The 22,587-nt window shown below is 39.5% G+C and overlaps 2 protein-coding genes across 3 annotated transcripts; one reads left to right on the top strand and one right to left on the bottom strand.

The window, feature by feature from the left end:
* Positions 1-79: 79 nt before the first annotated feature.
* On the top strand, positions 80-5,458 carry rlbp1a (retinaldehyde binding protein 1a). Its single transcript, XM_044030101.1, has 8 exons — positions 80-133; positions 836-876; positions 1,243-1,371; positions 1,461-1,665; positions 3,277-3,455; positions 3,837-3,995; positions 4,098-4,208; positions 4,292-5,458. Exons 2-8 carry the CDS (start codon positions 868-870, stop codon positions 4,436-4,438), a joined length of 939 nt encoding a protein of 312 aa, XP_043886036.1. The 5' UTR covers positions 80-133; positions 836-867; the 3' UTR covers positions 4,439-5,458.
* On the bottom strand, positions 5,246-21,119 carry LOC122772241 (monoacylglycerol lipase ABHD2). 2 transcript variants are annotated; one of them, XM_044030099.1, is made up of 12 exons: positions 20,953-21,119; positions 19,020-19,090; positions 17,691-17,732; positions 17,278-17,493; positions 14,000-14,175; positions 13,608-13,775; positions 13,164-13,347; positions 12,071-12,163; positions 11,564-11,665; positions 11,343-11,412; positions 11,160-11,244; positions 5,246-8,890 (listed from the first exon to the last, which is right to left on the bottom strand). In XM_044030099.1, the coding sequence occupies exons 4-12, from the start codon at positions 17,484-17,486 to the stop codon at positions 8,709-8,711; spliced, it is 1,269 nt and encodes a 422-aa protein (XP_043886034.1). In that variant the 5' UTR covers positions 17,487-17,493; positions 17,691-17,732; positions 19,020-19,090; positions 20,953-21,119; the 3' UTR covers positions 5,246-8,708. The 2 variants fall into 2 exon arrangements, with proteins under 2 accessions (XP_043886034.1, XP_043886035.1); XM_044030100.1 differs by lacking the exon at positions 17,691-17,732.
* Positions 21,120-22,587: the final 1,468 nt, after the last annotated feature.

The raw sequence follows: 22,587 nt of genomic DNA, 5'->3' as shown, positions 1-22,587 counted from the left end.
CACTCATTGTTAATCCACTGTGTCATTTTTAATCCTTGAGTGACGCTTTCACTGACTCCTCCTCTCCTGGTCCTCTCTCCTCCTGCTGTCTCCTCTGCCACTCTGTTGATTCCTCTCATCCTGTCTGCTCCTGGTAAGGTTGTTCAGATTTGTACTTAAAATAACCCCTAATAATAATAATAATAATAATGGTGATAATTATAAAAGTTAACTGAATTGAATGCCAGATTCACAATGTTTCTGTGTCATATGTTTAATTGATTGTGCAGTTTGTGCTCATACTGTATTTAAATGGAAAATTTGCACCATGACTCTTGTTTACGGGACATTAAATACATAGTAATAATGTGAAAAGTAATATGTAACTTTATTTGATATTAAAGTAACATTATTTAGCTTTATACAACACATTTTTATCACATTTTCTCAATGATAGTGAATGTGTTCATTGAAATAGTTGGATGAGGCTTTTTTTACCCTTGTACTGTATATTTGAGTCACGGGATCTTACAAAAAACAATAATATATTGATGTACTGAAAGAATTAAAAGAAGGATTCAAAACTCTTCTTCATCCAAACAGATATGGAATCTCCATGTCAATGTACATTTATTTATTGTAACATATAGAATATTAGATTAAACATTATTTAGATTTTATTATTATTTTTTTATTATTTAGATTTTTTTAAAGACCAAGAGCAACATGTAAGAGTCACACAGGTAGTTTCTGTCCAGCAAGCAACAGTATTTCTTCCATTATTCAATGATTGCAGATATTAATTTCAGAGCACACACAAAAAAGTCAATTTGTACAAATCTCTCTTTCTTTGCAGTGTCACTGAAGCTACGCAGAGACTCTGCAACCATGGCTGCTGTAAGTGTGATCACCTGGAAACAATTCAGAGAAAGCATATGATTTTGCTTTAACGTGTCCCGCTGCTGCAGTCCTGTGTCTGAAAACCTTGAGTGTGGTTTAAAAGCATCTGCTCTTAGAGGTTTGACCGTCAGCTCATGATGATGATGCTGCTGCTTAATGCTGTTGTTGTGGCTCTAGGATGGAACCTTTAAGCTGTGTTTAAGACGTGGCTCTGTAGGAGTCCTGTCTGTAATCATGTGACGCAGATTAAGCAGCCACTCACTGGTCTGCAGCGGTTCTGCAGGGCTGTAGGTTCTCATGTTAGTCGACCGTGTTTTTGTGCGAGTAAAATGTGAAGTCTCTTCCACATTCACCTTCACGCAGACTGGATCGTTCCGTGCGGTGTCAGAGGAGGAGCAGGCCATGCGCGCCAAGCTGGAGCATTTGACAGTGAAGGATCATGGGCCAGTGTTTGGACCATGCCACAAACTGCCTGGCCACACTCTGCAAAAGGTGAGACTTATAGTGCAAACAGATGAGTTTAATACCCGTCGTTCAGAAGAAACCAAAACAAACGTGGCATCTTCTTTTTCCCCCTCAAGGCAAAGGATGAACTGAGTGAGACAGAGGAGAGGAGGGCGTCGTCACTGAAGGACCTGCGGGTCATGATGAAGGAAAGAGCAGCAGAAGGAGACGACCTGGCCAAACTGATGCTGCAGCGCTTTGGGGACAAACCGGACTCTCTGCTGCTGCGCTTCCTCAGGGCCCGCAAGTTTGACGTGGTCAGGGCCCACGAGCTCATGAGAGGTGAGTGAGTGAGTGAGGAGACCTCGTGGGCTTTGATGATGAAAGAGTCTGGGGCCCCAAGCTGAGATAAAATCAGGCCCTTGAGAGGCCTGAACCAAATTTCAGAACCAGCAGGAACTATAAAAATACTTGTAAGCTGTAGATGAGGTACACTGACTGAGCATCAAGCTTTTTTACATCAATGCCATACGTTTCAGTTCTACTACAGAGTCTTAAAAAGTTGTTGTTTTTTGGCCTTCAGATGTTTTTGCATAATTCAGTATAATTCAGTATAATTCAGCGCTGACATTTTTCCAATAGCTTTGGTAATTAAGCGTGAGATCTCTTTTGTGCTCGCCACTGAGACTGCGAGGCATATGTTCATTAATTGGCGGCTCAGAGATGCTTCCGAGTTTCCCCCCCCCGACAAAGCCGTCCTTTGTGTCAAAATAGGACAGCAAGTTTACTTTTACTCGTGTTCTGCTGGGAACCTCCCAGCGCCTGAGCTAATTGTGTTGGTCTGAGAGAGGAGAGTTCACACTCCAGTGAGAGAAGACCTGACATAATGGTTTAATAAAAGAAAAAAAGAAAAGCCAGGTACAGAACACAGACAGATACTGGGTGAGGTTAAAAAAAAAAAAAGGTAAGACAGGCGAGCAGGCTGAGTGACGACATACTAGCACATTCTGTGTGGTAGTGCTGGGTTTTGTGAAAGAGTGAAGCTCTTCTGCCTTTACTTTATGTGTTTGTACGACTGAATATTAGGGCCAAACTGAATTAAGAAAATTAACATCTTTCGAGAATCAAGTGGACTGCTCGCCAAACCTCAAGGACAAAATTTTGACGACAAACAAGTTTAGTTTCCTTCTACGTATTGCAGTTGTTGTGTGAAGGTTTGTCCCTCACAAAAACAGAAGCACAATAAATAAACACCCATTTATGAACAAAGAAGGGAAAATGGGATATGAATAGGAGTGGATTTGTTTTCTACTCTGTGAAGAATGTGTGTGATGGGAATGTGAACTTGTTCTGTGGGGTTAATTGCTACTTCCCCAACACATGTTTGCACACACACACACACACATGTAGATACACACATTCACTGTGGGTTAATTGGTGCGTTGGTATGAAGAGGCTTAGTGCAGCGTTATGAACACATGAAGACAGCGGGCGTCATTGTGTCACATGCTGTTCACAGAGGGTTTGTGAAACTGTTTGTGCCCCGTCCAGTCTTTCACTTGTGATACAAAGGCAGATGATGTGTGTCAGGACGAGCTTCAGATCTGTTCTGACATGTTCGTAGTCACGAAATAGGTATAACGTACGGACAAAATATGGGTATAAGACCAGAGAAGGATTGGGGGTCTTGATGACAAGATGATCTGCAGGTGAGGTGTTAAGGTGGGACTTCAGGATCCAGGCCAGCCACGCCCACTGAACAGACACACAAACACAGAGGAGAACCATACCTATCCATGACACTCAGATGTAGATGTTTCCAAGGTAAAGAGTTTTATAAATTAGAGTTTTACTTGGTTACTTGACCTGTAGGTCTGTACTGAAGCCACCACTGAACAGCACTGATAATTGACCAGGCTCTGGTTGAGTACTCACTGTAGACCCTTGTTTCAGGTTACGTGCGCTTCAGGAAGGATTACCCTGAGCTGTTTGAGAACCTGACGCCTGAAGCGGTGCGCAGCACCATTGAGGCAGGATATCCCGTGGTCCTGCCCAGCAGAGACAAGTATGGCCGCGTGGTCCTGCTCTTCAACATCGAGAACTGGGACCTGGAGGAGATCACATTCGATGAGGTACAGCTGTAGAACAACCTCATAGATCACAGAGACACTTCATAATACATTATATATCTTCTTCTTTGGGCTTCTCCCTTCAGAGGTCACCACAGGAGATCATCTGCCTCCATGTTGTCCTCTCCCTTGTCTCCTCTCATGTCCTCCTTAACAACATCCATGAAACTTCTCTGTAGTCTTCCTTTTGCCTGGCAGCTCCATCTTCAACATCAAAACCATTTAAACCTACTTTAACTCCAAACTATTCAACCTGAGCTGTCCCGTCAAAATATGCTAATTTCCAGATCTCAGCATCTTCAGCTTTGAAGCCTTCAGCTCCACCTTCTGTCTAAATGCACCTCTAAAAGTTGTTTTGCCTGATTTCTTGCATGTGTGTCACAGATCTTGAGAGCATACTGTGTGATCTTGGAGAAGTTGCTGGAGAACGAAGAGACCCAGATCAACGGTTTTGTGCTGATAGAGAACTTCAGGGGCTTCACCATGCAGCACGCCTCAGGAATTAAGCCGACGGAGCTCAAGAAAATGGTGGACATGTTGCAGGTCAGAATCATAAAAGAAAACAGAGAGTTCCATTATGTGGAGCCTGAAGACTGTGGTGTTTGTTTTCTAAAATCTTCCGCTGTGTTGTGCATTCCTCTGCAGGACTCCTTCCCCGCCCGCTTCAAAGCAGTACACGTGACTCACCAGCCGTGGTATTTCACCACCACCTACAACGTGGTCAAACCCTTCATGAAGAGCAAACTGCTGGAGAGGGTACACACGTGATGCGGCGTCAACCGCACGTTCACGTTTCTGCCCGTTGTCGCTCATCTAACAGAGTTTAATCTCTTCCTCAGGTCTTTGTTCATGGTGATGAGCTGGATAACTACTTAAAAGAGTTTGACGCCGACATCCTGCCGGCAGATTTCGATGGGAAGTCCTCTGTCGCTGACTGCAAGGCCATCGCCAGCAAGCTTTTTGGCTCCGAGGACACTGCTCTCTGAAAAATAACATCCCATTTTTGAACACAAGACTTAGAGTGTCCTTCACCCTAAATGCTTCTTTTGTGATCAGAACACATATGTGGTCTATTTTGAAGCTAGGTTAATGTATGTTTGTTTTTTTAATCGTTGATTTGTCAAGGCAGTTTCTGTGAGAAAAAAGAATTTAGTACTAGAGTTTTAAATAAGAGTAACATAAAGAGTGTTCAGATAATATAAGGGTAACTTTTTTTTTTTTTTAGTTCCAAGAGGTTTTGCTCCACCTTTGCCTGCATTTGTTGCACCTGCACAAACAGACGGAGGGTGACAGCCACAGAGCAGCCAATGTAACGGTGAAGCTGGTGGAGTTTTTGCCTTATAAATGAACTTCACAAAGTGCAGAACAGCCTTGTACGTGTACACCTGTCAGATCAAAGTGCATGAGAGTGTCAGAGAGCATTTCGGGGAGGTATGAAGAGGGAGAAGTGATGATGATGATGATGATGATTAAACCTGAATTAGATTTTAATGTTTTAGTAGCAGAGGCCTCCCAATTCAGTGCCACTACACTTTACCTCAACAGCCTTTGTTTGTGTTTATACACATCTGTATTGAGACATTTTCAATAAAACTGAATTTTTGATTGTTTCTTTTTTGTTTTAAGAATCACAAATGTTTCGTATCCGTATAAATAATTATTTCCTCATAAAGCCTGGCTTTTTAATTCATTTCAAGCCTTAAGGCTTTTCCTTCATGAAGGTTTGAACATCAGCCAGTTTTCACCAGATAAAACCTTCATTAAAAAAAGACACATGACAAAAGGGAGGCAAGTTTTTCTATTGAGAAAATAATTTATTTTGGAACACAATAACCTTATTTTCTCTCATAATTAGATCATACACACCACTGGTTTTTCTTCCACAAAAACACCCAGTGCTCAATCAGAGTATGTTATGTTGTGTGACAATGTGCACTCCACGTCCCTTAATCGTCTTTCAGCATCATAATGTTTGTAAACACAAAATTAAAGCCGTAAAAAAGCTAGTCATTTTCACACCCTGGGCTCCTCAACCTGCTGCTTTAGCCTAGATTCAATCTTAACTGAAAAATAACCACGGTGTATTTGTTTGGATTCATTTGTTGAGGTCATTTGAGCCCACGGTGAGAAAGACTGCTTGCAGCACTGGATAAAAGAGGAGCACATGTAAAACACACGTCAGATGCCACATCCATGAGAACATTGTATGGGAAGTTTTGGTCTGACACACTTTGTCACACAAGTATTAAAATGAAACACAATCTGTCCTGGTTGGTTATTGCCTTAAATTGTAACACCTGGTCCCTTCAATAGTTTAATAAACTCTTTAAATATGCCTATTTTTACTTAGTTTTCTTTTCATAAAGTGAATAAGTTTAGTTTTTTTTGTTGAACAGCATTGGTGATATGACACACACTTACTGCGTGTTTCACTCATCAACACTCACCTTACTGCAACACAAAAGACGTAAAAACAATACAAAATACAAAAAAAAAGAAAAAATACACAAATACTTAGACTATTAAAAAAAATACATCCAAATAATACATCTAAACCTGCCTGTTTGTGCAAAACTGGGGGAAAACCATCACTGCAGAAAACTGGGTTTGTGCTGGTGTCATCAGAAGCCAGAATGAAACCAGACAACACCATTTGTTGCCAGTGTCGAAATGAAAGCTGTGGACTGTGAGTGTGTGATCCGTGAACTGAATAAGCCGAGTGTGAATCAGAGAGGGTTCGTCATGAACGACTGGCAGTTGTAGTTGGGTCTCCCTGACAACAGATGGCAACAGTGATCAATGCAGAGACGAGGGAGAGGAAAGCAAAGACAGAGAAATGTAGACTGTGTAACTGGAAGGAAACACTCAGTTTTCCACCATGTCAATACACTTCCCTTTATCTCATCCCTGGAATATTCCAAATCTGTCTGTGACTTTGATTTAATCTGCTCAGTCAGACAAGCAAAAATGGCCCCCATGGTGGGAGGTAACTAACACAACAGCCACAGAACCAAATGCTCTGCCATGAAGTCCCTGATTGCAAATAAAAAGAGTTTCAAAGTCAACGATTCAATTCAGTGTTTCAACTTTTTGCTTCATTAATGCAATAACTGCAGGCGGCGGCCTTACAGTAACACACAGTGAAGGTGAGGTGATGATCAGTGTTTGTCTGGATTTCAAAATATTATCACACATGTAATGACGATTACTGCATCAAAACCAAAAGATCTGGATAAACGGAGTTTGGGCCCGACAACATAGGATTTCGGTAGTGATAATATTCACTACTACTACATACAGTAATGCCACTTTCTCAACAACCCAAACAACTACAAGTTGAGGATGAATACTCTGTGACCAGGAGGATGCAACACGTGGACAGAATCAGTTTAATGCTTTGAATTTGATAGTGTTTAGAATATACTACACTCCTCGAGATAAACAAAACTGCCTGCTACTGGAATAAATGCCACTATTTCCCAATTCTTATAGGAAAACAAACCTTGGCTTGACACCAAGAAGCTTGAATCCAACCGTTCATCTGTCTCATCACAGTGTTCAGTTCAGGTTTTAGAGATTTTACTTGGCGTGACTGCTGCGGAAGAAGCTTTATAAGCCCTTACAAGGAGGTTTGCAACAGGTTCTCAGTCGGAGTCAGGCTTTGAAATAGTCCACAGGTCAAAGTCAAAACAGGTTTGTGACCAGTTTTAAGTATTGACTGCACAAGTCTGCACTGGTGTTCTCAGGATGTGTCAGGATTGGAAACCCTTTCCTGTTTTCCTGACTGAGCTATCAAACAAAAATAATCCCTTGCAGTCAAATCGGTTATTTCTTTTTCGTGCATGCAGTGTCCTCTTCTCCATCTCATTATTACAAATATAACAAATCACCAGGACAATCCTCTGAAATTAAGATTTGGGTTCAGCATTTGTATCTTCAACCCTCCTTCTCATCACACCTCATAGCTCAGATTATCAGATTCAAATCTTCACACTGCTAAATTTTCCCTTCACTTATATAGATATAAAAAGACTACAGGATCATCTTCTAGAAAATGCTAAATTTCCCTTACAGTAGATGTTTGAATTAAATTAAGTGTGCACAATTGTGGTGTTGGTCTGTGTGTTAGCAGCACATCCGTGTTTGTGCAGTAAAATGAAGATATCAGATGGGTTGTTTTTTTTGGCAGGAGCTGCAGCTGCACACAGGCAGACAAAAGAGAAGGAGGGCTCAAAAACACAGCTGATGGATAACACAGGGAACATCCCGGTCATCTATCCTTTCAGTATTACCTACATATCCATGTATAAGTTAAAAACTAAAAGAAAAAGGTTGTGGCATAATATGCTTTAAAGTGCACTGAATCAAAGTGATAGAATGTGACCGAGGGAATGTGTATGAATCCCGTGTGGTCATGTCTGAAAAGCACTGAACGCTTTCATTTCAGGAGTCAAGCGTAACTGCCAGACCGCGGCCATGAACTGGAGGTAATGTATACAAAATTCCACCTAACAATTAACTCTTCTACTGATCTTTTTATCTTCTACAAACCACAGAGCAACAGTTCACCCAAAAAGAAGACGAAATAAGGGCCATCGGACGATGAACACAACACGAGGATCACATGCTCCGACACTCTCCGTCTACACGGGCACACAGACATAAACTACATCTGTGAGTTACATACATACTACAAAGACGCTGTGTTGGTTAAAGACAGCAGACAATAGGCTATATGGCCTTGGCGGTGATAAGCAGTGAGCTTCTTGAAAAAGGTGTGATAAATGGACACCTTCTGCAGCACAGTTTGAATTTAAGTTAAAAAGGAGGCTTCTTGTGTGCTCTTGTTTTTCACTGAATTATTTGGAGTGAGGCTCACAATTCTGATCTCAGCCTAACTTCATCCCGCATCGTATTTGGTCAGTGCCTCCGTTAGCCAAGGATCATTGTTATGTACATGATCGAGTTCTCACAAACGGGAACAACCACAAAGGCAGTTTGTCGTTTTGTGTTCCTTGACATACTGTGGTACATAAGGTGATGGTGTTTACAAAGGAAAACTGTGGTGAAGGCTTGAAAAAGTGTGGGTCAGTAGCAGTGAGTAGCACCAGAGGAGAAGGCAGAGAAGAGAGAGCAGTTTTCAGGTGTCTCCTCAGTGCTGGGACAGTAATGTTGGAAAAGGTGAGAGGGGAGAGAAAGAATGAGAGAGACACAGAGGTCACGTCAGAGGTTTTTTTTTCCCCCCACCCCCTCTGCTCAGGAGCTCTCACTACTTTGGCACGGCGGTTTCTGTTTCTCCCACTGGCAAATGGCATTGGCGTAACCAACGATCACTTTGTCCATCCAGGTGAGCGGCTGAGGAAAGAGCACGGCACCTTCGAAGAAGCCCAGGTGGCCTCCGTGTAGTGTCAGGGCAAAGATCACATTCGACTTCTTTGCTAAAAAGGTGACACAGGACACAGTAATCAGTCATCAGTATCTGAAAAGCAACACTGGACACATGCTCAAATGTGGGCTCTCCATAGATTATCATTTTATAACCGTTGTAGAAAGTAAGGGTGAATTTGTGTAGTCAAACAGATGACAGCAGAACTAGGTGTTCAACGACTGTAAGTGAATAAGGAAACTGAGCATCTCACAACATTTAATCTAATCAGAAGCCAGAACTCTACAAAGAGGCAGTCTTCTCTGCGTGTAAGGCCAGGCAGTTTGTTGGTAAACACATGACGTACTCTTTTTCAGGTGGTGTTGGGAGAAGAGAGGGAAATGCTAACAAAACACAGACAGGAAGATAATGGAGCTGATCAAAAGACCTCAGGTTTACTGAAAGATTTAATAAAGGTTTCCTTTGACTGACCGGTCACCCAGGTTTTAACTCGGGTTGGAAAACTAGTTCCAATTAGTTCCCACATTACCTCAACACAAACACAACATCAAACAGATTACAGCAGCATAGTGTAATGCTCTAGTGTCTGCAGAATTCTGATTATAATGTGGAATCCTTTCCAACTGACAAGAAAAAGGACGTTTTTCCACAGAATATACAGTAAATACAGCTAAAGAAAACATATCTTTTCACATCAATGGTATTTAATGTTCAATAAATAAACCTCAAAATTCAAATGAGGACACGTCTACATAGTAGGGTTGATCTGGTGAAAATATATGTGAGTTTTCTTTCAGGTCCAGTTCAGTATTCACTGTGTAATGGACTTAAAATGTGATGGAGCATTACCACATGATTCACCACCAAAGAAACGACCCACTCTATGATCTAATTCTTGCGATATAAGAAAACATGAATTACCATGACTGAAACCATTAAAGGGAGAGTTTAAACCCTGGGTGAGATGTACTGCAGACTTTGTGATTTACTTGATTTTTCAATGGGAAATCTGTAAAAGAAGCTTTCAGGAAGCTGGCTGTGTGAATCTATGCACAGTGCATAGAACCTGGAGCCACCATTTCACCAGGCACTGAATGACAAGTGGAGCAAAGCATTCTGGGAAGCTCACATTTACCCTTTATTTACCCTTCTATAACTATTTGATTGCTTTATTTCATAGTCACCGAACAGTGAACACTACACATCTGAGCTGAGTATACATGGTATGAATATAGTTAACCAAATTAGTTTAAATATAACTTGTTAAGTTCTACTTGACTGACTTAATGAGCTGTAAACTCTTCTTTTTACTTCTTCTTTATTTCCTTCTCTTTTTTAATTTTGTGCTACAAGTTTTTCTGTATAGTTCTTTCCTGTGAGTCGTGTATCAGAATCTCTGCGTCACTTTTTAAATTAAAAGGGCAGTTAAGTGTGGGCAGCTGATCCTGTAAAAGATCCTCTCAAGAGACACGTGTCAAATAGAGTGGCTTGTACTTTCAGTCATGACTCATCCACTCCACACACACACCCTTACATGAGGGATTTCCCTCATCCAAAATAGTTTAAATGGTCAGTAGGTTTAAATATAACATGGGCTGAGGAGAAGGGAAGTGTTTTAGGCACTTGTAATGTACATGCAGTCACACAGACTTAACATGTCAAGATTGAGCTTACTGCAAACTTTATCTATTGGTTAAATGTTTGATTTGGGGAACCTGTGAAAGACTTCAGCTCACTCACAAACAGATTAAGGGATGTTAGCTGAGCAGGGTTGCGCAACATTATATTGCTGCGTTCTATACAATGACAAATGAAGCCCTCTATTTCTATTTGAGCACTATGTGTGAGTGATTGTTACAGCTGCTGTTAGAAAGGCTACTACTCATAGACTTGATCTTTGTGCCACTCCCTGTCCTGATCAAGGTGCTGAGCAGACACACCAGAGACATACTTAAGAAAACCACAGATGAAGTGTTAGCAGTGAACATTAGTCAGACATGAAAAGCCTGTTGAATAAAAAAAAACTTGAATTCAAAAGAGAATAAAATGCTAATACACCATTATATGTCTACAGGTACTTGACAAACTCAAAGTGCAGCACCGCAAAGAGTCAAGCGCAGAATAGTATTATTAGTTTAAAATGTTGTTTTTGACTAAACTCCCATTCGCTTCTGCCGTTAGCATTCCCCTAACTAAATATAAATTATACAAACCTCATGACAAATAAAAGGCGATAAAACGCACTAAAATTTCTGAGGTGAACATTAAAAACAAGTTTAACGTGTCCTGCTTCTGTTGACAATATGCATGGTGTTAGTTACCAGCTAACGTGTGAGGGATTTTAAGCAGAGAGTCGTGAACCAGAGGATCATCTGCGGAGTTCACCAGCAGCAGTGGCACATTTACCTAAATATATGACAATAATCATTCACATATTAAAACACACAAATAGACTGAAACAAGAAAAAGGTGCAAGATGGCGTGAGGTGTAGGCATACGCTTACATTGTGAATATAATGAACACAGCTCTCCTTCTCATAGTACTCTTTGAGAGAGCTGTGGCCATGGAATTTCCTGTTTAAACGAAGAAACAATTATTTTGACAAATTAGTTTAGACACTATTTATCACTACTGTAAAAACAGATGCAATCCTCTAAGATCTACTATGTATTTCATCGAAACACTGAGAGCTATGACATTCACTGAATGCACTCCACCACATACCTCATGATGCTTTCATCAATCTGCATGAGGGACGTTGCTGTGAATAGCCGACCAAGATCTGCAAACAACATTTGACCTGAGCTTCCTCCAAACAGACTGTGTCTGTAACATGTAAAAAAAATAAAAAATAACCACAGAAACGGAATTAATAAAAACAAGTCAGCGTGAAGTCAGTCATTTAAATAGTGCAATGCAATCAAGGAGATAATTAACTACTGAGGTGGAGGAGTGTCGTTGAACTTTAATTTGACAAATTTCCCACGACAAAGAAAAACACTTCCACAGCTTCCATCTCACAGCTTGAAATAACAAAATACTGATAGAAATTCCAATTCACAGGTTGACTAATTGCTACATGCAAATACACTAAACAATCTATTGATCAAGATAATCCTCTGAAGACATGACAAACACAAACATGTAAACATAAACAAATTGACTGAGATTCATTGTAATGAAAAACTAAAGGAAAACATGTTGTACTTTGTGTATATGGAACAGTGCTACCTGTGTGAGAGGATGATTTTCTTCATGTTGTCAGCCATGAGAAAGTTATAGAAGCGTCTGAACTGATCCCACTGTAGGAATGTTTCCTGGGCCCTGAGAGAGACACAGACACACACATGTGTGTTTAGTTTTGTGCAGTATTCAAAAAACACGCCCAATGTGCTGTGTAATCCACTGGATAAAGCTTCACAATGGTGGAATGGGTCAATGATCGGAGTGCAGCTCACTGACAGAAACTGGCTGAAGCTACACAAGAGCTAAAAGATATTAAAATCACATCACTGAACATGAGACAAATCGATTTTCTTAATTTTCCTTTTGATATTTTAAAACTCAACTGTTGTATGGTTTATCAATCACACACTTTTCGTGAAAGAGTGTGCTGGCCACACTCCAAGGAATGCTGAGAGAAGGGCCGACTTTTGTTTGGATAGAGATTTGATGGCAAAATTCATTAAACCTGTCATAAGTCATAATAGGCCAGTGCCCTCAATGCCTACACACAAATTTCAGACCCTGCCAGTTATCTCTGCCAAAAGTCACTGGCTGAGTTTAAAACGAAAAAAAAAAAAAAAAAGTGGGGCTCAGTCCAAACGAATACAGGGTGCAGAATCCACCCCACCACCCACGCATGTAATCATGGTTTAAAAACGACACAGCAACTCTCTGGATAGTCTTGGACTAAATATTTCTGGTAGTTATGTTGTAGAAAAGCCAGTTCAATCCATCACGGCATGCAAGTTAACCCTTTCTGCATTATTACTGTCAACTCAAAACAAAAACAACTTTTTTTAAAGAATAGAAAATGACTGAATTAATTGATCAAAGGGCATTTTGGACTCATTCAGACCTGGTATTAACATAGGCCATGCTTCAGGACAATGTTTTACTATTCTTCTGTTTCATCATCTGCATTTGACCAAAGTTCCTCAAATAGAGATTGAGATATGAGGAGAATATCTGAATGATTCAACAGGTTTTAACAGATGGTTTGAATAACGTTAAACCGCACAAATGTGTACATCAAGTGTTACATTTGTAAAGGGGCTCTGACAAAGAGAGTTAGAAAAAGAGAAAAAGGACAAAAACCCACCTGAGAGCACTGTAACCCTGGCAAACGCTGACACAACACAGCACTCGCTCCTGGTTCATCTTGTTCTCCCCCAGGAACTTGCAAACTATGTTTCCACCCAGACTGAAGCCAACCACAATCAGCTGGGTCTGAGCATATGCCCGCTTAATATAACCCACCATGGCTGCGAACTCCCATGTGCATCCTGTGAGAGAAATTGCAGAGTTGCCAATCAATACAGAATAACACCTCTGTAGGACAAAGAGTTTTTAGCTAAATACACCTCCAGATGAAAATGCTGAGCAGCAAAGAGTATCACATATATTTACCTCTATTAGGCATCCTAAATAAGCTAAGTTAGGTAAGCTTAAATCTCGTTATCTAATTCGAAGAGCTTTGAGATCATCCACAAGCTCACATACATGTAGCCTTTTTAACCTTTAACCGTCATCTCAATGGTCTCACCGTAAGTGAACATTCGTGGCGACGTGAGCTCAATGTTGGGAAGAGCTCCCAGGTGGTTCAACACAGCACAGCGATAACCTTCCTTCTGTGCATAATCCACAAATGTTCTGATGTAATGCTTCTCACTGTGGTTACCAATACCAGGGCATATCACCATGGTGATGTCATCTGTTGAAACAGGCAGATGGATTGTAGAAAAATCTTAGTACAGACAAAGATGGTAATAGCTTACCCTCTGAACACAATCCAACCCAAAACAAAGGTATTACTCCGTTTCTCTGAAATAATTACAATATACACAACTAAGAACAAAACAAATGTGAGTCTTCTGGGTTCTATGTTTCATCGAATATGCAACAATAGCATAAAATCTTTGTTTAAGAGCTCTTCACCTCCTAGTCGATGGTTCCCCAGTGGCTCAAAGAGGTCAAATGTTGCAGTGGCTCCATCCTGCATGGGTAAATACTTCCTGATTCCACATGGGTGAGGAGCACTCACCCGTCCAAGTTTACCATACAGTGCTGTCTGGAGGTGACCACTCTTACCCCATAGCAGGGGAGGAATGTATCTGAAAAACACACAAAATTGAACTCTTTGAAACATGAGTGTTTTCAACTATAGAAAAGGGGCAAAAGATTAGTGTACACAAATAACATCAACACAATGTTATCCTGAGCACATACATTTGCATTTGTGGTGTGTGCAACACAGACATGAGTGTTCGGGCACATGCAGTCGTTTGCATAACAAGTCAGACTGTGGCATCTTTTTTGTACGTCAATGATGTCAGTCTGTAGCTTTGTCTAAGTTACATGTGCATGTGTACTTAAAGTCAAAAGATAAAAAAATCCTCCCATAGCTGGCTACACACACACACACACACACACAATATTACAGTCTATGATGGTTTCGTCCTCCCCATAGTTGAGGCTTACTTTGTAAAATTTACATACTGCCTCTCCCTGACTATTTTTGTTAATTGATAATAACTTTTTGTCACACACGTGTGTTTTATAGAGCAAAAAATAAATTCAACAAAATAAAATTATTCCAGTAAAACTTCTGTAGGAGTTAGCTGTGGGAGTCAAGTCTTCAGATTACGTAATATTCCTTTGAAATATTGTGCTATATTTTGTGCATTATCATGAATCACCATCATATCTTCCATACTGAGAACAAAGGCTCGTAAATAATCCGACAGGAAAATGCTCTTGGAGACTGTTGTTATAATCCAATTACCTATTTAATTATATTAAGGACACATCAATGTATAATCATAAGAACAGGACACACGCTTTTGTTCACAGTGACTAAAAATTACACATTTGCAAACATTAAAGTGTCAAAATCTCACTTCAATTACATAACATCCTGTCTTGTTAGCCTTCCAAACAATGAAGTGTGGGAGGTATAATGAGATGAGACACACAAGCTCAGTGTAGACTAACAGTATACATTAACCAAACACAGCGACTGCAAGTAAATGCAGAGAACAACGGATACAAATGACATGTACAGTCACACAAGACCTTCAACCTTGTGCTTCCCCGTCTCTTGCTATGACAACAACAACTACTGCACCTAGAAAATACAGTTGCATAAGAGAGTTGTCAGTCACAAACGTAGTCTGATTCCATTGAGTGATACTGTAATCACTTAAATCCAGCATGCAGTGTTCGGTCAGCTGAGGCTTATCCAGGCTTTCCTAGAAGATACTGTGAAGGTTTATGACTTGATGAGTACAGGAAGAGGAACGCCTCATTATTATGTGGACTGGGTGATAAATACATTGCCTGGTTAGTTTGAGGTCAATGGCAGCAAGTCTTATCAACTTAACACAAAGACGCTCCATTCACAGAAAGCATTTCTTACTCTTCAGTAACAAAGTACTCTTTACTTTTCAGCCTTTAAAAACATCCCAATCAATAGTTCATGGAGGTGATTTTGGTAAAACATTGTTTTTCTAAAATAGATTTTAACTGAAAAGTAGATCTTTTCAGTTCAGACGTAAGTTTTAACTTTTGTCGACACTTTTTTTTAGTGTGAATTGCTACACATTTAAAATCATCTGCTATCTGCAAAAAACACAAGATTTTATGGGGAAAATGTTTATACATTTGTAGAGGCTGAAGAATTTTGAAGGAGCTTAACATTTGGTTTGAATCTGAAACATATGCCTGCCCTTTACAGAGGCAAATGTCATTTTCCCCATACAGTGTGGGCATAAATGCATCATCATAACTATTACACATGAAGCAAAAACATGGGTGGGTTTTGATGTAGCAAAGATCTTCAGTCCAGATCAAAGTCCAGAAAAAGACTTTCCAGGCTTTTGAAACCAAGAAAACTAAATCCGTAATGACTTTTCCTGACCATTTAAAGCTAAAATAGTGATAAAAGTAATACCTCAAGTCCAGACAAGGCAACCTTATTATCATTTCATCATGATAACTAAAATCTTGATTTGTGTTGATGTTTTTTTTCTTCTCTCTCTTTTGTCTTAATTGTACTTTCATAGTGACAGGAAAACACTAAGACGCACACACAGGATAAGAAATATTTGTTTTTTCATGAGCCAAAACCCCCCTCTGTGCATGTTCCCAAACACAGCCAGACAAAAATGTTGTTTAAAGTTGTGCTTTCCATTGTGTAATTGATCTCTGTTGAGCAACACTGCAGGGTGTCATCATGTGTTACAAACGTGACTTTTAAATAACATACGATACTCAAACATCAACGAAGACAAGTTCCAGGTATCTCAGCCAAACAACATAGCGGCGCACCCTTTTCTATAGGCTACATGCGCAATTCAAGGGAGAAGAAAGAAAGAGAAGTGGTAACAAGGCAGACACAAACATAAACATCAGTGTGGCCTTCTGCAAGCTCTAACGCAAAAGCCTCAGTAACAATTGAATGCATCCGCAGATGCTCACGATGAAGACATAAAGAAATGAAGAGAGTTTTCATACATTTTTCCTGTGGAGTTTTATAAAAACAGCAGACAGCGGGACATGTACATAGATGCACAAAGAGACAAATTGAAGTTAATTGCTTAACAAATAAAACCATTTTCTCTTTCTCTTGCATTCCATTTCCTCTTAATCTCGAATTTGTCCTCTCTTTTCCTGTGCAATTTGAGTACCTTACACATCACCACAAGATATCGTTGAACACATTGTCATTTAAAAAGAATGGGTTCAGGTTGTCACCCTTGCATCCCGACCTTTTTTTTTGTTTTTGTTTATTTGTTAATTTTCTTATGTCTGTCTGCTTCTATCATTTTTAATTTGCTAACCTGTTTTTTTTATGACAAAGCAACATTGTGCTCTGCTCAATAACATTAGTTGTTTGCACTAAAATAGATGATTCAAACTATAGCAGACATCTGATTGAGCCTAAGGGGGAGCATTACATTAATGAATCTAAATCACTGCACCCTGCAGTAAAGAAATCCATATCTGTAATACAGCTGGTACAAACCCTCAAAGTGCAGCCTTGCAGGAGCTGAAGATACAGCCAGACACCTTCAGTACACATGCAGAACATGGTGACAGATGGGACCCCCGTCAGACAACCTGCTACCCCTCACTGCAGCCCCAGATGGCTGAGCAGCAGCACCACGTCCATGGTGACATTGAGTGACAGACATAAAGCTCTAAAAGCAACTCACTCTTTGGTCAGCTGGGGACAGGACTTGAGAAGGAAGCGGCTCAGGGGAGTGTCCTGGTACGTGAGGTCCGGGGGAGCGGTGGGGCTCTTGAGGTTCAAGCAGCGGACGATGACATAAAGAACTGTGGCCACCGCTGCAAGCTTCATGCCATCAAACATGGCAGGCAGCTCCGGAGAGAAGGTGTGCACGTCTGACTCATGGGTGCTCATGATTGTTCTGGAAAAACAAAGCACAGAACCAAACTTCTTTCATATATCACTTTGCAGACTTGCAAAACAAATATACTTCAATGTTCTACACAGACAAAAAAATATAACTACATTTACTACCAACAAAAATAACAAAGCTTCTTGTTAACAGTGATTAAGAAAGTGCAGAAATATAAGGTAAATATCTGATAACATATGACTGACCTAAATTTTCCTCTTAGTGCCAAAGGTGCTGTAGCAACAGATCTGTAAACAGAGATAGTACTGCAGTTTAATTATTTAATTAATTCCCTTTAATTACATTACAGCTTAAACAGTATCAATAGACCTCGCCTTGTTTCATAAAAGACAGAGGTGCTGCCATTACGTTAAATTAATGATTACATTCAGGAAACATGCTGTGTTTAAACACTGGTGTAGTGGCGAACGTGCACTTAATTCCAAAGCCACCGAAAGTCGTTAGCTGTAGGCAGGTTCGTATGGGCTTGACTCATAGGTACCGTTTTAATTCATCAATCACCAGGGCAAGAAAGAGTCGTGTGAAGGGTTTGCACATTTATTTCCACAAGATACATTTCTATCCACATATATCCAGGCTTCTTTTGGCTCTACAATGCATAGAAATCATCCCTTGATGTTCCAGGTCGTGAATGACGATCTATTGATTTAACAGTAATGTAAGGTAACCTAGCATAATATAGCATGACCTGGCGGTCGAAAAACCTTTTTACACCAAACCTAGTACAGCTTCTAACGGACACATCAACCTTCAAAACTTCTAGATATTTTCCAGGACATAGCTTGCAGTCCCTCTATCTATCATAGCCATCAAAGATATCAAAGTGTCCACGGTCCAACTAAATAACATCAAGGGTCCACAAAGCCACGTTCCTTTCCTTGGGAAGAATATTTAATCAAAGGGATAAGGCCAACAGTTAACTCCTTTAACTTCTCACAAGTGACATTGTAACTAGTAACTCTGCACTAATCATTCAAACTAACCATAAACTAAATTAACTCAATACTGGCTCCTACAACTGGTTTCTAATGAATGCTGTTCTAATGTATGCTTGGATGGGTTAGTGAATGATTCATTATTCTCTACACAGAATACAAGCTCTTAACCATTTGAAATATTAACTTGTACCAACTTGCATTTCAGCTTTTCAACAATGCTGCTTGAGGAATAGTACAACTGTGAATATGGTGTTTTTACCTTGGGGTGTGTACAATACAGGTTATGTGTAATCTTTGTGTGCAATGTGGATTACGTATGTGCAAAATTTCACAGATACATCTATGTCTCACTAATGTTACCATTAAGTTGCACAAATTCATTACAAGGGCAGTAAATCATAACACATTGTAATAGTATTGTAGCATCAAATCAAATATGCAAAAAACGCTGTGGAATTACAAAAATATAAACAGGAAGTGTCAACAGTACAGATATCTTGCCAAAACAGAAAAGGGAAGCTGAGAGACATGATTTTACAAAAATAGATCCAAAACACTAAAAAAGCACCCACTTACCGTGTATGTTCAAGTTAGCCTCCAATAACGAGTTGCTCCAAAAGTCTGAGGTCACAGTGATGTGGTCAAACCTGAGAAACAAAAGACATTATAAGAAATATTTAACCCTTCTTAATCCTGTCCTTCTTTCACAAGATTTCCCTCATATCGTGTCAATACTATTAAAACCTATTAAAGCTCTCAAAGCTTTATTTATTAATACTAGTTCACACCCTCAACACAACAATGTTCTTAAAAGTCATTGTCTTCCGTGTTACCAAGGCTGCAGTACACTTACCATGTATTTGTTTTGTCTTATAAAAGTTACAAACTGTCCAAGACTGACCAGTGGTTTGTGGTGGTGGTAGGTTAAGGTTTTGTTTGATTTATCTGTTTGTTTGCCTGTCTATGGCCAGCTTGACATTGATAACTGGGATGTTGGTTAAAGGGAAGGCATAAGGTCTTCTCTCTGACTGCTTTCCATAGCTTATATTAGTTTTGGCAGGTCATGGGTTTTGATCATTGATAATTAAAGCAAAACATTTATCCAGTAAAATGGTTGTTTTGTTTCTATTCTTTTCAGTTTCAGACCATCGTCATATTGTTGGTGTTTAATGGCAGTTGGCATGTCTATTCTCTTTAAAAGGTCAAGTGTGTAAGAATTAGCCTCTTCTACAAGTAAGAACCACTCACCCTACCATTTCCTGAGCACATCAGGGAACATCAGTAGCCTTGGCATACCAGAATTAATTTTGATTTCATTTGCTTTTGTAGAGAGCTTACATTTCAAAATGTAACACATGTGCTCTAGCTGGTCTGTTCGTCTGTCCATTCTGGCTGCTTAAAAACATGCTCGATCAAGATAGCAACCTCTGTAAAAACAGGCCATGGCCTACAGCACATTACTCTAAGGCTACAAAAACCACATTGTTTGTGGGGAGTATACTTCATCTTTGCCTACACACAGGACATTTAAATCAGTTAATGCCCAACCCTACCCTTCACCTACCCAAAATTTCAATAATAGCACTTTACTGAGCCAGCTTCTAAGATAGATAGGTTCTGCCTCATTTGGACCATGTTTTGGTCTTGTACATACAAATACACATCAAACTATTACATTTATGATGTTGGTAAACATTCATCAGCCCACGTGTTCTTGTTAATAATAAAGAAAGGGGTCAAATAATGTACAGAGAGGTTTTTAGTCCACGTAATTATAATTGTACATCTTCATCTAGCAACAAAACCACCATGGTACCTTAAATATCCCCAGCTGCGTGTAATTAGCTTGATTAAATAACCCGCTTCACATTCAAGTACACAGCTAATATCCCTACGGTAAACAAATCCACTGAGTGCATGTGGCTCTCGTGTATAGAGTAGGATGAGTCAAAAACAAGGGCGACTTATGAAATACATAAACCACACTGTAGTAAAGTAAGAAACCCTCCGTGTTAGCTATTAGCTCCTGTCACGACTACGTACAGGCAGGAGAGGCGGCTTTTTGTGCAGCTCGCGTTCACGCCGTACAGCGGACAGTTACCGCTACTGTCAGATAACCGAGCTAATGAAACACGGTCAATATGTGCATTTATATTGACATGGGAGTGAACAGAACTGAGAAATGCTGTCCGTCAAGTAAAACAATCCCCTCAATTTATGCAATGTTTTTAAAGCTTGTATTATATGAAGCCGTACACTTCCGGAGCAGCAGTCAACACAGCACACAACTATATAACATCATTACTATTATTATTATTATTATTATTATTAACATCATTATTATTACCATTAGTATTAGTAGTAGTAGTAGTAGTAGTAGTAGTAATACGGCAGACTGAACTACAGTGAAAGACATGAATTATTGTTCAAACTAAATGTATTATGGGGGAAAAAAAATCGGCATTTTATGCTAATAGCGGTAATTTAATGCATTTTTTTGCTTACTCACTTCAGCTGGGAGGAAAACTGAATCCGCTCCTCGCTCCTTCAAATGTCTTCATTTATATTCGTGGCATTTTATTGTTTGGTTGTTTGTTTGTGTGCGCAGAGAAAGAAGGACGCCCTCTGATTGTTAGCCGGGGATAGCAGCAACCAACAGCGGCTGAAAAAGCTCCGCTTGTCATATCACTTCCTCCCAGAAAGTGCACATTTGCATATCAGGTCTCTGATTGGTGAACACTGGATTCTGGGATTACGTCATTCTGGGTCACGCCCCCTCGGTGAGGTCCTCAGCCAGGCAAACTGTTTTAGAGCTATTACAGATAGCTGTGATTATTTTCTTACCAATATTAATGAACATCTCAGACAAACATTATACCTTTCCCCTTGGAACATTTAACATCACTTTTACCATCCAAATAACCTTAATTCACTTTTAGAGGATATCCTCAACTAAATTGTTGTTTGAGATATCCACTACAATATAATTGTGATTAGTCCAAGATACCTCAAATTTGAGATTATGACTAGTTGCAATTAAAAATTCAAGATTCAAGATGATTTATTTGTCAGACCAGGGGCCTCAAACTCAAAATGACCTGGGGGCCAGTGACCTTGTACTCTGGTCAGGAGGAGGCCGGTCACATGAAAAAAGTCCAACAGTTAACAATATCTTGGTAATCCCTCATGGTGTTGCAAACCATTTAAACCAAGTAAATGTGTTTGTTTGTTTTGCTCACAACAACAAAAAAACATATTTATGATGCAAAATTAATCTGTAAATAACAAAAAAAGACTAGGATAAAATAGAATCAAAATATTAAATCTAAATAGCATGTAGACAATAGTAATTAAAACACTAGACAAGATTATAAATAAATAAATATGATAATGGGGCGAATATAACCTATATAACCTACCATGTATTATTATTATTATCATCATCATGTAATTTTGATCCTGTTTTCATTATAATTTTAAAATAAGTGTAGGTCTGCAGAACATCTTCTGGGTATAGAACAATAATATGTAAACATCCTTTCTCAGACTACAATGAAATATAAATGATATAAGATGATAAGTAAGAGTAGCAGCCAGAATAATGTGATAATATCACCTTATTAACTAGTTTCACCTTTTTTTCTCTTCCTTACTACTTAGACATGTGTAGGGGTGTAGGAGTACTTTACATGTTTGAAGTGGTTCCTCTGTGGGTAGAGTGTGTTTTAAGAATGCTGGACAGATAAAGATCCTTCCAGAACGTGAGATCAAATCCGTTATGTAACATTTCAACGTCACTGACCGTTCCAGACCTGACATGTACCAGTAGATAATAATCTTATGATGTTATATTATCATTCAGCATTTCTGCTGTGGGCTACATTTATTTCATGGCTATGATAATATAGGTACTAGGTGCTAATTTAAACACATAATACCAAATATATTTATATATAATACAATACAAAATGTAAATTTGCAAGAGGCTGTTACATGGTGTCAATGATGAGATATCAAATGTGTCGAATGGACCCATGTGATTAGGTTTCCTGGTCTTCTCCCAGAAATATTGTTAAAAGAGTCATAAAGAGACTGAAACTGACAAAACATCCACAGAGACAAAATAACAAGGAAAAAACACCCT

Source organism: Solea senegalensis, linkage group LG7 (assembly GCF_019176455.1).
Source record: "Solea senegalensis isolate Sse05_10M linkage group LG7, IFAPA_SoseM_1, whole genome shotgun sequence".
Lineage (NCBI taxonomy): Eukaryota > Metazoa > Chordata > Actinopteri > Pleuronectiformes > Soleidae > Solea > Solea senegalensis.
This window is presented reverse-complemented; position numbering and strand designations above follow the sequence as displayed.